Source organism: Pempheris klunzingeri, chromosome 6 (genome assembly GCF_042242105.1).
Source record: "Pempheris klunzingeri isolate RE-2024b chromosome 6, fPemKlu1.hap1, whole genome shotgun sequence".
Classification (NCBI taxonomy): Eukaryota; Metazoa; Chordata; class Actinopteri; order Acropomatiformes; family Pempheridae; genus Pempheris; species Pempheris klunzingeri.
Window position 1 is genome coordinate 7371109 of NC_092017.1, and position 15555 is coordinate 7386663.

General features: G+C 43.7%; 1 protein-coding gene across 1 annotated transcript in view; it reads right to left on the minus strand.

Annotated features, from left to right (window-relative positions):
* Window positions 1–824: 824 nt before the first annotated feature.
* Window positions 825–15555, minus strand: part of prdm5 (PR domain containing 5) — a 29488-nt gene continuing 14757 nt past the window's right edge. The window contains exons 14-16 of the mRNA XM_070832449.1: window positions 9089–9174; window positions 5049–5153; window positions 825–2701 (exon numbers count right to left, since the gene is read on the minus strand). Coding sequence (XP_070688550.1) covers window positions 2537–2701; window positions 5049–5153; window positions 9089–9174 — 356 coding nt within the window. The 3' untranslated portion in view covers window positions 825–2536. The remainder of the gene's footprint in view (window positions 2702–5048; window positions 5154–9088; window positions 9175–15555) is intronic.

Genomic DNA, 15555 nt, shown 5'->3' on the forward strand with positions numbered 1-15555 from the left:
ACACCCAGCAGGAAGGGAGAGACACATACAGGCAGGGATGCACGCGGGGAAAAAAAATAAAAAGGTTGACTGAAGTGGAGGACAAGATCAGTGGGTCACTGGGAAAGTCCCATGAGAAAATCAAAAGCGAGACGAAAATGGAAAACCAGAGACACAGACGGTCACAGGAGCGACACATCATTACAGACACAGACAGGGGGAGCAAGGTGATAATCAAAAGCAGGGATATCTACACCCGGCTGACCTGTCAGCCGCTTTAGGACAGACAAGACATGTGGCAAACAATAATATTCCCTTGCTGGAAATCCTCACTACTACTACTGTTTACAAGATGCAACATAAATGCCACTGTATTTGAGTGTGCGTCAGTAGGGCCCAGAGGCCTCACCACTAACAAGCAGGCAGCGGGCAGCACGAGCTCAGCGGGCATTGCGGGCCTCGACGGGGCCCGGGTGGCTTGAGCCACGCCCCGCATGGCCACGCGGTGAACCGAGCTGCAGAGAGCTCTGGGAGAGCAGGTTAACCCGGCCACATGTGATGTGAGAGTCAACGCTAACCACGCCGCTCGGGCAGCCTGGCCGAGCCTGATGGGAGCACAGAGACATGGTGCAGTTTTTGATTACCATGCTGTGAGCAGTGGAGCCCAAATGTAACCTAACACGAACACCAGTAATTAGTTAATTGTTAAGCAAACAGCACCCACTCAAAGACGTGAAGATAGACATGCTGTAATAGTTATGTGTTTTTAGGAAGCCAAAACCACACATGACAAGATTTATTGAGTTTGAACAGCAGCCTGTTTGACAAACTTCACACAGCAACGATGAGAACGGCTCGCGGTTCCCCCACTTCACTCCCTGAGATTCTCACAAAATTTCAATCCTCAGATACCAGAGAGCCTCTGCAGGGGACGGACGTGAGAAAAGAGTCCCCGCATCCACAGAGAGAAACCATCAGAGGCACTCTTTGGTGTGTGGCTTTACAGATCAGGCGAGTGGTGCATGTGGCCTTAGAAAAAAAAATAAAAGAAAAAGCCTTAATTAGCCTTCGCTCCCAGCAGACTGCCAGCCCAAGAATAGGGGTTAGATTAACAACGAGAACTGAACACTTTTAATCAACTCTCAAAGCGTTTCCTTGCACCCCCCAACGTCAACAGTTCACAAACACATAATTAGAGCGAGCGGAGGAAGTGGATGTTTGGTAGGTGATGAGGTTTTATACATTTCCAAATACAAAAGTGTGAAGTGACAATTCACAGTCTACAGATGCAGAATAAACAACTGGAAAATGTGCATCAATCACAGGGGCAGTAAATGAGCAAGCAAATGGGTCTGGATATGAAACAGGACAGAACCGCACTTCTACTGAAATACATGAAATACTGGGTTGAACAAAGATTAATAAAGAACGACGTAAACACATGCTGTCAGGCACAACAACCCCTATGAAAACATACTCAATAAACAGTTCATTGCGGAGGTCAGCGCCCACAGTGCTTTGGATTCTCTGTTAGTCCCTAATACAGACTGGGACGCAGAAACAGTAAGACACTTAAAGCACCAAGAGGCCGTGAAAACGGAAGGAATGGTTGAACTCATTCATCTTAAGTTAACAACGTAGGTCCAGCAGTTTTAAAGATGTCGACCAGATTATACCTCAAAACAGAAATCAGAAATTCAGAGTAAATCTGAAATGGGGCTCTTTTGAAATCACTCCTGTCTTGAATGACATTGTTCAGCTCTGGCCATTTAAACATGAAAGCCATGCACGTTTCCTCGGGGGCCATTCATAACTTTTTAAAAATGGCCCTAGTGGATCTGAAAAAGGAGCATGAAAGACTGCGTGTTTACACTCTTTGGCCATCGTGTAAATAAAAACGTCTACTCGTGAGCTGTTTCAGATTTTGTGGCAGGTCAGAGGACGGCACTGCTCCATCTCCTCTTCAACCATCCTGTTTTAATACTTTTTTATTTTGAAATAATAAATGAAGCAACGTGGTTCTCAAGTATGATCTTGGGGCTCCGCAGAGTCTTAATATCAGACATGTTCGGACACCAAAGGACGCGTTGACATGTAACAGGAGAGTGTAAACATGTGGAACGCGTACAGGTAGGACTACAAATGTCCGGTAAAAGGTAAACTTCGGTCACAGGCGTTCTGTGAGACACGCCGACTGGCCACAGATGTACAGTAAGACGTTGAGTGGAGGAGGTCAGGCTGTAACAGTACCAACAGTTAACACTGATTAGAAGTCAGAGAGACTAGAGGTGAAATGTCCAACATTCCTGTGAGCAGAAACAAAAACGGAAAAACCTAAACAGGATGATGACACATGTACAGCCTATGGTTCGATTTCAAGATACTCGCCCAAATGTTTTCCATATTCTGCACGAGTGTATCTTTAATAACAACATCTCTGCTATCTAGACATCTGTGTATACAGTATGTATAAGCCATGCTGGTTGCATGAAGCATGAGACTGAACTTTATCTGAGGAATCAGATATCATTCTCAGCCAGTGGTTCCATAATTGGCTCTAGCTCTCTGTTTCCCCGTGGACATTCTCCATGTGCACTTTGAGGTAGTCGTTCCTGGTGAACTTCTTATGGCACAGCTGGCACTCTGCCATGGGCCGGTTAGGGTTGTGTGTGAGCTTGTGCCTGCTGAGCATCTTCTTCAAGCTGAATGACAGGTCACACACCTAGAACGCACAAAAAATATGGAAAGTTAACAAATAAACCTCTTCTCTTGTTTTTTTTTTTTTAAATTCTTCTGTATTGACAGTGGAGTTCGGCCCGTGCACCGGCACAGGCAGAGACGCGGAGTGTTTTGTAAATCACAAGCTGCGAACCTTGGCGACAGAAATTTTGTTTTCCAGCAGTAGCAAGAGGGAATGCATGCAACTTAACATCCATCATAAATGAGGCATTTTACACTGTACAAATGACTCCATCGTCCTCTATCAATCACGATAATCCGCCGCTGGCTGGTGTTCAGCTGCAGTTTAACGTACTGTCTCAAGAATCACAGCATGTGTCCTCCTCACTCCATCTGTGAGGAGCTTCAGTGCGATGAATTACATTCAGAAAATCTGACAGACAGTTTACATCTGTGGGTAGATGGGAAAAAAATAAAAGGGCAGCGAGATGTGAATAAATGTTTGGTTTGAGTACAATTAGAGACAAAAATCTGGAGATTCCTGTAAAAAAAAAGTCTCTTTTCAACACTTGTGAGGTCCAGAGTGGTTCTGTGCGTTTATAAGTTTATCATTAGTTTTTTTAACTCAGACACTTGTATTGATGCGCCGTCATATTGTAGCTCTACTACCCAAATGGAATTATTAGCATTTAAATATGGTTCAAACAATCTACAAATCTGATCCAGTGTCAGTAAAATATCAGGAATTTTACAAGTGCAGCTGTGACAGGAGCTGATGAGAGAGGGGCCTCCTCGTCTCATCGTAGCCCAGATGTTACTGGATGCTTCTACAACATTTTTAATGCTGTTATGACAGACACTGCTTATGGAGGCCCTCGTCTGGAAAACGTTCCTGGAGCTGTTCCTTTGTCTGACTCAAACCCCCCCCCCCACAAAATAAAATCCACATGTTATTTCTATTATATTTAATAGTTTAGCATAGAATTATTTTGTGAAAATGGGAGCTTGGAAAAAAAGAATCCACATAAACGCTGGATTTCGCTGGGAGACACTTTCTGGTGATGCTTCACTGGAGAAGAATAGGATACTGATTCTGTGGTCTAATACGACAACTGTATGACGACTGTCAGGAGATACGGCCGCATTTTCTGGTTTAGAACTCAAGGCGAAGCCACGGATTGAGGCTTATTAGTGGATTGAAGCTCAAATGAGAATCTGAGAAGCCAGAGTTGGGTGATGGATTAGACACAAGATTGTTTTTTATTACGAGAATTATGAGAAATTTGGATTCCAGTGCTGTGATCTACGAGTGCTGTCCACGACTGAGCTGTGCAGAACAAAGGCTTTCAGCGTCGGACCCTCTTCAGACTAAAACGAGACAAGTGCACCTCCCCCCCTTTTTAAAATTGTTTGAGTTTTTTTGTCTAAGTGTCAGCAAATATTTGCTTTGAATTTGGAAGCTGTGGGCTACAATTAAAAGCCCTGTTTTTTCAGCCTGTATGTGTTTACATTTGGACAAAGCGGCTCCATTAAAAGGACGCTGAAGTGGTTATTATCCACTCCAGTTTGCTGTGTACCCATGGATGCGCAGACCCCTGTCACAACTTAAAACTGTGATGGTTCTCAGGCAAGTTCTGAATTAGACAGGTTCAGCTTTTCTTCTCAGATTTCTAAGTGGATTCATGGACGTTCATTCACGGTGGACAGCCCAGATAACGATGTCCTAAAAGAGCGTAAAATCAAAATGTTAATCATATCTGTGTGATCAGATTTGAGTTGTGGCACTGAGAAGAAGTACATTAATGGCCTGACAGTGTAGGCGAGCAGGCTAAACTACAATAACCAGTTGTTTTTAGAACACCGGCGTGCAATCCCCTTCAAACTCCCCCCGCTCAAACCTTTGGTATGGAATAACACAAAAACATAATTCAGTTTGAAAGGTGTTTTGCGTCCCAGAATCCTATTTCACAGGATTTTGAATTTAAGAGATTCCCAAGACACGACTGTGACCTTCTAAACAAACAGGCAGGAAACACAGAGTAAATTGCCGTGTGTTTCCAAACGTATAGTACTGGCGATACGACACAGCATTCAAAAAGTTTGTTGCTAACATGGACAACGTCTTCTGTCGCATGCTCCCTCACCAGTCTCTGAGAATAATTACTACTCCTGCAGTATTATAAGCAGAGGGTAATTTCTCCCTCTGATCCTCTCAGTGTGTTTATGTGAGATCAGCCCACTCGGTCCCTCCAGAGAAGCGAGATCACTATCTGCCTCTTCCAGAGCCTCCCACCCCCCAATTCTTCCCCTCATCTGGCCTTGTGCCACCACATATACACACAGACAAACACATGAGGGAATCAAGGGGAAGACAGTGGTTGGACACTCACGTCACATTGGAATGGTTTCTCTCCCGTGTGGGTCCTCATGTGCTCGTCCAGTCCTCTTTTCTGGCTGAAGGCCTTGTTGCACTCGCTGCATTTATACGGCTTCTCCTGCAGCAACCCACAGATACACACTGAATTTAAAGAGGGGCGCTGTGGCTTTCAGTGCGCGGCAAAGACAATACATAAAACAATACTTCCCCAGTTTGGTCACATATGGACAAAACCTGGAGGAGGATTTGTGTCCATCATGGCGAACACCAGTGTAATGACACACACATGTGCACGCACATACGTGGAGGAAAACAAACAGACATGCACAGCACAGCACAGTGGAAAACACAAGAAGATTTGGAAGTATACCAGTAACACACACACACACACACACATGTTCACACACTGATACCCTCTCACTTCACACCCTGGTGTTCTCCCTGTGAGTGTATGGAGATGTGAAATGAAAGATTGTACAGCCCCTGCAGTAGGGAGGAAATGACCGGCGTAGGAGCCATCAAAAACACATGGATTCCTCAAAAGAGTAAGGAAAACATGGCACAGAAAATCCCTTTGAACGTGTATCAGTGCACTGGCACTGTGGGGCTGTAGAATATCACTCCTCTGTCTCCACACCTCATCAGTTTACCAAAGAACATTTCCTCTGCGCCTTTTGGAGGCCTGTCTCAGTGTCAGTCAAAGCAGCTATCTCGCTGTGGGTGTGTTTTTACGCAAAAAAACCCAAAAAAACACAGAGTACGTGTGTGTGAGCATGTTCGTGTGTTCAGCAGGGTGGACGGCCTTGAAGAGTGGGTGTGTCCCGCAGTCTGAGGGGAAACAGCGGTGACACCTAAAAGACTTGAGGAGAAGTGAGAAGCGTGGAGATAGCGGGAGCTGGTTCCCAGTGTCACTCTTTGGGAAGCTGTTTTTGACAAGTCTGGCTGATAGCAAAGGCTCTACCCATTTACAGCTTAGTTGTCATGGGAACAGGGTGAATGCAGGAAGTAAGGGTCCTGGGAAAGGCGCTATCATGTGGGCGGGGCAAGGAGTGCCCAGCGACACAGGACACAAAAGGAGGTAAAGATCAGGTTCACTGCATGTGTGCATGTTTAAGTATGCAACTGTTTGTGCACATGTGACTGAATAAAGGGGAACAATGGAAACAAAGCAGTGAGTGTGTGTGAGGAAACACACTCAGTGATGATCTGTGTGATGCAAATTTCCATTAAATCTTGTGCTTTCACCAGGACCACTTTTACCATGAATGGTTTTTGTATGGCAAAGAAAAAAAACACTACAAGGGGTCGAAGTTCGAAGGTCAGGAAACACATGGACGGACTTAGGTGATGTGGTGTACCCAGAATGCATCACTATGACCCTGGTAACATCAAACATCTGTACCTGGTGACCTTCACTCTTCTGCAGCTGTTCACTCGGTGACCTTTGACCTGACCTTTCCTCTGAATCTGACCGTTCTCAGCGAAGAGCACGTCCATAAATGCAAAGATGGAGTTTGGTTTATTTACTCCAAACGAGCCTCACGTCTCATGTGTCATGTTCAATGTGTGTGTATTTGTAAAGCAGCGTGCCAACAGGAAGTGGATGTGCTCTATTAGGCTTCAGGGCGCAGTTACACATCAACTCATCAACTCATAGTCAAAATAAAACAAAACAAAATAATACAATATTTTCTTTGTTATTGGTGTCGATACTGACCTCATTAAGCCAATCAAGTATCGGATGTGAGCGATCCATGTTTCAAACACTTTTCTGATCTGCTTTGTTCATTAATAGAACATAAAAAACACACTGCTGATATGAGCTAACAATTCCTTTCACAATAAAAGTACATTGTCATGTTAACGCAGTGGTGACATTCACAGTCACTTTACATCAGCTAACATTTACTCCAAGATTTAACATTTTCTGAATTTTTTTGCCAAGAAACTATTTTGAAATATAGCGTGGACAAAACAGTTACCAATGTTTAACAAAATCTGTAAAAGTGAGAAAAACAAGGACGGCATCACGTGTGAGTCACGCGTGGGAAGAGGTGCAGAAGAGCATGTAAATGCATCGAGTGAGGCCTTTTCCTTCAGCAGCCATGTCAACACATACAGTACAGGAAAGCAAGTGCAGCATCAGCTCTGAATACCGTTGTACAGTCTGTCTCTGCACACACAGCACCTGTAATCCTCCTGTGTGTTACATGCATTAGATGAGCTGAACATGGCCGTGTGTCTGCTGTTGTAAGGCTGAGGCATTTTAACGAAGCTATTTTACAAACACTCTAAACAATATAAGTAAATGTTAAAAAAGGAGTCTGGGTGTCTCCTCTTAAAATTCATTCATGTTACGATGAACAGGACAATGATCTTAATCTTTTAGGCACAGTAGTCGATATCAAGGAGACAAAGTTGAATCAGAGCATCCCTACAACACATTACACTGTGTTAGGTCTTAAAGATTCTATTTTGATGATTTTCAGCAGCACTACCACTAATAATTCAAAGGAGAAAACATTGAATCTTGACAGCCTCTCTGAGTTTTAAAGTGTCCTCGTCAAAGAAATTAAACAGCCTTCCCTCATGCCCAAGAACAAAATATGGAACCTTTTACGTAAAAAATGGGTTCGTGTTCCTACAGCATGCAGTCACATCAACTTGCGTCAGAGATCAAAACAGCATTATAAAAAAAAAAAAACGTCTTAATATGCAAAATGTCAGCAGTTCATATCGGCATCAAACGGGCTCCTTATTAGTTTGCCGACAATGCGGTTTGTGGTACAAACACACAAACGCATCCATCTCGAATCGCCTGTGCATTAACAGTGAGCTGCAGCTCTTTCAGCCAAGTGACATTTGTTCTGCTCAACAGTGACTTCATCTGGCTCTGCTGTTTGTAACTGTTCAGCCCATATTTCAGAGCACCGTGAGCAAAGGCAGATCTGGGAACATTAGGAACAAAACATCAGTCAGTTTAATCAGCGACTCACCAGAAAATTATACCTGTCTGTTTCTACTGAGAGACGTCAACCTGGGCAGGATACCTCCATTATCAGCACAGTGTAACGGCAGAGCGCTGTGCTCTGGACAGCTTTAAAAGAGGACAAATCCCCGACATTAACAGCGTTGACAGGCCACGACTGTCACAGTCATAGCTGTATAAATTGATGATGGAAATCTACGATGAAACACGTATTAGGACTCATTTATCAAAAGTGGCACTACCAAACACATCCAGATGCTCACGGAAAGTGTTGCTTTGGTGGAGAGCTTCAATAGGTTGAGACGTGACGCGGGGAAATGAGCTCCGTCCCGACCCTGGAAATGACCTCATGACGTCCAGTGAGAAACCTACTGTCTCCTTTACTCCACCCCGAAGCCTGGCTCACTTCACAGTTACATGTTCGGGCCATCCAAACAACACTTCCTGCGTCCGCATCCGAATGTTCTGCAATGCCACGCAGATCATTTTGTCCTGAGCCTGTATCTATCTCTGCCTTTTGTGTCAGTGGGCATGATTTAACCTGCAAATGTGGGTATTACCTCATGTTAAATGGGTAGGGAGTGACACATATGTTAGACACAGGGGAGACAGGACTTTTCTCACCAGGCGAGGTATGTGTGAGAACTCCTTTATGTACACCCTGCAGTTCAGACAAAGGCTAAACACAAAACCAGAAGTGTAGGGCTCCAGATTGAATGATAAAGGCAGTGGGACACCTGACACTGGGTTAGCATCTCTTTCCCTCTTTCTCTGTATGTGCTGTACTGCACTCATTCTGCATTGTGAAATATTAATGTTAATATAGTAACACTGTAAGAAAAGACCATTGAATAGGGAGCGCTTGATTTGATGCACCAGAGAAGATACTCTATATGCTTCCTAACAAGTTTAATAAAATGATGATTGTGCTATTGATAGGATGTAGTGTAAAATGAGAAAGATATTAATGTGTGTACAGAGTGGCACTTTATGCATGGACAATAATAACTTAGTGTGGATGATTAAGTCCTTCCAAACAGGAGCACAGAAGGAGGAAAACTTACGCGAGTGTGTGTGCGGATGTGCATCTTCAGGCCATCGTTCTTGCTGAACGCTTTGTCACAGTAAGGGCACTGGTAAGGACGCTCACCTGGGGAGTGAAAACCATAAGAGTGCATGAGACACATATGAAAGTGATGCTGCATCATAACAGCTTTAAACTGAAATTCTGCCAAACAGGAAGACAAACTCAGGAAGAGGTCATATGTAAATTACAAGTTTTCATGTATGCCAACACACATTCACCGATATAAAATATTACACGAATAATGTGTATTATAAGAATACAATGTGTGTGTGTGTGTGTGTGTGATCTCCTGTTCCTGGGTCCCTCCTGAGCTGCTCTGACACCCATGTGACCTGGCTACTGGTAGAGCAGATACCTTTCACTCAGAGCCATACATTTGTGATGTACAGTGACTTTCCACTGCACAGCTAAAGCTAATATTGGCTGCACTTCATGGCTCGCTATCTGGCCAACAGTTTAGTAGCACTTCAGAGGCAGTGTGGCTTATCCCACATTGGATCAAAAGCAGTTGGGCCAAACTCTTACAGATCCTATCTGAGCACACACCGATGATGACAAAGAGAAAGTGACAGGCTGTCAGTCAAACAGTCCGCTGACACATGGATCTGTTTACCGCGTGCTGATCCACGGGCCAGATAGGAGCACCAGAGCTGATTACTAATCTATTGAAGGGATATGAGGTAACCTATAGAACCGCACTGAAATGAAAGCCTCAGACATGGAGATACAGTATAAAACTCTGGGTTCAATAATTGCGTGATTTATTTCATAGGTGCACCCTTAATCAGGAAGCAAGTCCAAACTAAATACGTCTCCTGTCTAGAAAAGAGACCAATAAAGCACAAAGGTAAGAATTATAGAATAAGAAATCACTCTCTTCTGAATTTACATATTTGCCTGCAAGTGTACACATTTAATGAACCGCTGCTAAAAATAGACACCTACAGCTAGACATTTGTGCTCATTCCTTCAGTGCCACACTGTAATTTCTTATCCGCTTCATAGGAAACGTAATCTCTCTTTAGTGACTAATTGGTGAACAGGCAAGCAAGTCATTTTATTGATGGGGGAGATGTTTTGCCCCTTAAAGTAATAAGGTTAATTAGCTGTGTTTCCTTGGGATTCAAAATGCAAAGATGCTTATTAAATCAGAAAATCCATCTGGGGAATATATCAGAAGAGTAATATTATCCCACTGCTATAAACACAGCTGAGATGAGGAGGTGTTTCTCTCACTGTAAGTGAGGAAGGCTTAACTGACGTACACAGTAAATATTTCATTTTAAATATTACTTATTATTATTTTTTTTGCATTTAAATGATTTTATTTGAACATTGCTGCTGTTTTTTTTCTGCTGGATTAACTCATGTATCCATTTGCACGGTCTGACCGCTACTTTGACTTGACCAATATTTACGATTCCAACTTTTGCTTGTGAGAGGACTAGAATGGTTTTATTTAAGTCGTTCGTATCCCACAAATCCCGTGTCTGTCAACAGAGGAGCTGCGACAGCTGTCATGTAGCAGATGCAGAAGTCGGGGTTTAAACCCACCGTAAACCCCCCACAAGAGGGCTTCAGAGGAGCACAAGGAGGAGCGGCGTGACACAAAGTCATAAAACGTGTAACCTCACATTGGTGTGGAAAGGGTTAACGTGACATATGTGGACTGATTACACATACTGAAACATGTGCAAGGGGGCAGCTCGGCATTCTGTCCCAAAATCCCCTTCTGTGCAATTTCAGCCTCTAGGAGGCCTTTTGTTGACAAACAGGAAAATCTGAATCCCAGATGTGTTTTGAGAAAGAGGAGACCAAATCCTATGTCTTCTGTAGCATGTGTGGTATCAGGTTAAGGCCCCGCGCTAGCCTTGGGGAGTCCTGGGGAAGGCATTAGTGTGCTAATAGCACCGGAGCACAGTGTGCCAGTGCACTTCTGTGGCTTGGAACGCATCCCTCCCAGGAGCTGGCTATTGTCAGTTAATACGCAGTTAATACACAGCGCAGACAACCACACCCTGCGAACACACGGCTCGCAATAAGCGCACACCAATTCACCTACTTAACCTTTACTCTCCCCGGTTCTGGACATGTGCTCCTCATCTGGAAAATGCAAACAGAGAGAAATGACGCTATATGATATTCTGAAGGAGGTCACTGAGAGAAATTTATAGATCACGTTTCCAACTCAAAACCACTTCTGTCTAACAGTCATGGCTTTTCCACTGGTTCAACCTGCTCTGAGTGAAACAAGAGCAACTCAGTCCCTTCGCGAAACAGGAAACAAACAAATGCTACTTGGAAACTCAAGTAGTAACATTCTTGCAACGTTACTCTGTGTTATTCGTGCGAGAGGCTTAGTGTCTGTTCTGCTGAGTGTTACTGTAACCAGAGACCCTCCACTTATTCTCCAGATTGAGCCAGATTGTTTGGGGATTATGAGGGGTGGCTGCAGCACTGAGCCAGGGCTTTACGTGTGTGGAGATGGTAACTGATTTAGCATGTGCTGAAACAGTACACCATCTCTTTGACCCTGGGTGTCTCCCCCGGCCCCTGCTGTGGCTCTCACACTCCTTGTCTGCTAATCGATCCGTTTGGCACCCCCTGTGTGTTGTATGTGTGTGCATACGGCCGTGTGTCTGGTTAGCAGATGGTCGGCTTTGTCGTTTTGCCTGCCGCGCAGCGTTCGTGTTATGGATAACGCTTTGTAGCTTCGGGGCTCCGGTCTGAAAGGCATTAGTGCTGTCCGTCAGAAATTAATTCCTGGCTTCCTCCAGTTCAGCCAGACAGTGGCCCTCCACTGTCCTTCTCCCTGCTCGGTGTCACATGCCGACAGGGGCCACGGAGGTAATGTGATACCAGTGTGTTGGAGATGATAAGGGATTGCCTTTGATGAGCCGTAGGAACGCCCAACAACTTTTACACTTGACCTTTCCATTATAGACAGGGTCTCGGTAGATTTCTCCACTTCCTCAAACAAGTCTCTTGAACTTGCCCATGTGACGATGTATCAGACGGACTCTCCAGACGCGCATGCAGCAGGTCGGAGCTCCTTGCACGCATCTTAAGACACAATCCTCAGCCCGAATTTAGCATCAGCACTCAAAAAGAGTCCAAACTATGATAGAGAGGCACTGTTCATCACAGGGACTGACAATAACTCAGTGCACGGTGATTTGATTTTACAAGATTGTAACCATGACCACAGTCAAGACAAACAACCTGTACGTAAATAGGTTCAGTGATTCCAGAGTTCTACCAGATGTCCAATCGAGGGCAGTTGTTCTGTCGTGAGATCACTTGAAGCTCCAATGTGCAGCTCTTTAAAACATCAAAATATGGCTGTGTATAATTACCATGACAAATGGTCGAGACAATTAGGACCCCTGTCCTCTGGCCAGGGCTATCGTGACTGCGTGTTTGAAAAATGAAGACGGCGTTTTGCAAGAACAAGTTGTTTCGCATGAGTTTTTTTTTTCCTTCCCCGGCTGAAAAGGAAAAAAAAAAGATTGCACATGCATTGTATATTGTTTTAAATATCAATAGTCGTCCCATATTTACACAAATACCAGTGGTCTTCTTATTGTGTGCCTATTGCAGCAATTCAATGTCAAATTCATGACTGAAAATGTACAAAGAATGTTTTATACAATTATATATAATTACACAAATACAAAGTACAGCATTACTAACAAAGCTACCTGCGCCTGTGCGTATTTGAACGCAGCGCCTTGTCGGACCAGCTTCATGATGGTCCAAAACAAGATTGCCATCGTGGTCCTTTATTGGTACTGATGGCACAAGTTTTTGTTTGAAGCAAAATGAGAAAATCCAAGTGAAAATTGCTGCGGTCTATGGTTTGCTTTCAACACACTCACGTCGGTGGTCCCGGTTGAATTGGTGGCTTTAATGCGCCCCCTCTCACACAGCTGTGAGCTGACACACTGTAACGGTGACTGCTTTTTGTTTTACTCTGTCTTGTGTTTGTGTTCATTAAATTTACAGGAGAGAGAGCTTTTATTTGCTGGTTGTGATGATGATGATGATGATGATGATGAGTGTTCCCTTCTTGACTAACGCATATGTGCAGACGCACTGGGGACTCCTTGGCCTGACTGAGCATGTGGAAGATGTCATAACACTGAAGCTTGGTTCTTAACACAACATAAACACTAAATCAGCGTTTTTAAGGGTTTAAATGCCACACCAATTTGTTGTAACACACGATCACTGCGCCCCTACATGACGCGTCCCATGATGTCAGTATGACAGCGAGGCGCTGGGTTCTGTCAACATTTCCCTTGGCACAAATAATTTTCATGAGCCCACTACGGTTATTTACCACATCATGGCACACATGGTGGGAAAATGTACTCTCACTGAGCTGTGATGTGGAGAAGGACACTTTTGTAGCATAACAGAGCCAGAGAGAATAATTTAGAAAATGATAGAAACATCCATCATGACTACCGAGTTTCACTGCGTCTTCAAAATCCTCGTCCAACTTTTTGACAGCTCACATTTTATTGGTTGTCGGTGATCTCATAAAGGCTGCTCTCTGAGAAGACGCCTGTCTCTGTGGCACTACAACTAATTTGTTTGAGCTCAACATGATGTTCTAACCAAATTCAATTGAAACAGTATCCAAGCCAAATATACAGCCCATGTCTTGCCAGCTGCTTAACACTCTCAGGTTGATGTTTTAAGATTTCTCTTTTATCCATTTCTCACTTCACCCATTTCTCCCATAATGCTCCCCTGTGTTTGAGGGTAAAACGATAGAAGGGAAGGAAATCTCTAAGGAATCCTTACAAAGTCCTCTGTGTTTAGCAAGTAAATAATCAATGCTGACTTGTTCCTGTGGAGCAGGAAGACAAACAAGATCAAGCTTTCCTGTCTGCCATCCAGAGAAGCTGTCGATTTAAAAGGTCTTTACCTCAGCTGGTGGCCTTCTTTAAGAGCTTACTGACAGAAGAGCTAGCTGTCTTTAAAGTTTTACTTACATTAACAGCGCCGTTTTATGATTCGCACATTCGGCGAACAATCTACATCTCCGCGGACGGGTTACATGATGTGTGTGTGCCCATGAAATTACTTTTCACTGTTTAAGGAACAAGATGAGTCTTGTCAGGATTGTCGCTCAGGGAACAACTCACACTTTTCACCAAAGCTTATTTTTTCCCCCTCACACAAAAAACACAACAAACAAAAAAAAAACCCAGTCTATAGAATGAGGGGACAGATTTACAGCCAGTCAGGGTCAAGGGTCGTCCGGCTGGATGCTTTCTTGGAGTGGTCTTTTCTCTCTTTTCTCCTTTCTTTCTTTGAGGTGTCCCCTCGGCTCCCACCCCTCCCCCAGCATTCCTCCCTTTTGTTTATTCTATATAAATACAATCAGACTGGGCCCACACTGGAATACATTCTCTCTTTCTGCCGGTTTGTCCTTCACACATACGCATGTACGAAAACACACACATACACAGCCCGCGCACACACACATACAAAGGCCTGTTGTTGACAAAGTGTGGTGGGCTTGTTAACGGACCGTCGTCCTACCACCACTCAAAAACACACACACACACACACACACATTTTTACTCACTAATCTCGTCAATACATGATGTGAAGGTTTTGAGAGGCCACGCATATTTTTTTATATTATTTAAGCTGAAAACATTTTCAATTTCACGAAGCTGAGTGATGCATGGTTTAAACCGTGCTTAAATTGGCTCACTGATTGGCTAATTGGTGGCCTGTATGGGCGGGTGATGATGACATTGGTTCTAGTTGAATTCAATGGGAAGATCAGAAGATCGAGACACGTGAGGAGGATTGGTATTTTGGGGAATAACTAGTGTTGAGGACAAACTTGCAGTTACTTAGAAAAAATAATGATTAAATTAGAGTTATTGATCACTGCTTATTAAGATATAACATAAGATCAAATCTTGTGCTTAGAATAAAACATTCGTTCTGCTGCTTTGCTTTCTTTCCACCGTTCAGGATGACGTCTTTTGGTAGATTTCTAGAAAATGCAGGTCAGCAAGCGTGCAACATCAACAAGGGTAGAACGGTGTACAAGGAGCTCTGTCTACATCTAGACAGGCTCCATTTATTTGGCACTATGAAATAACATTTTGAACGTTGCTTCTGATTGGTGCACAGTTGGTGCAATTTCAAACAAGAGAATCAATCAAATCAATGCACATTGCTCTAAGCAACCAGAGTCTGCCATATCTGCGACCAGGCGAGTGGCCGTGCCATCGGACAAGAGCGCTGTCAGTGCTGGAGATTCAACAATATTTTCCTCAATCTCATTCCAAGTTATACTGACTTTCAATCAAAGTTTGACAGAGACCAGAGCTGAGTACCATTCCCCAGTTTAAAAGTAGAAAAGTAATCAAATGTAATAAGTTAGGTTACTTTAATGAAGAAGTTAAAATA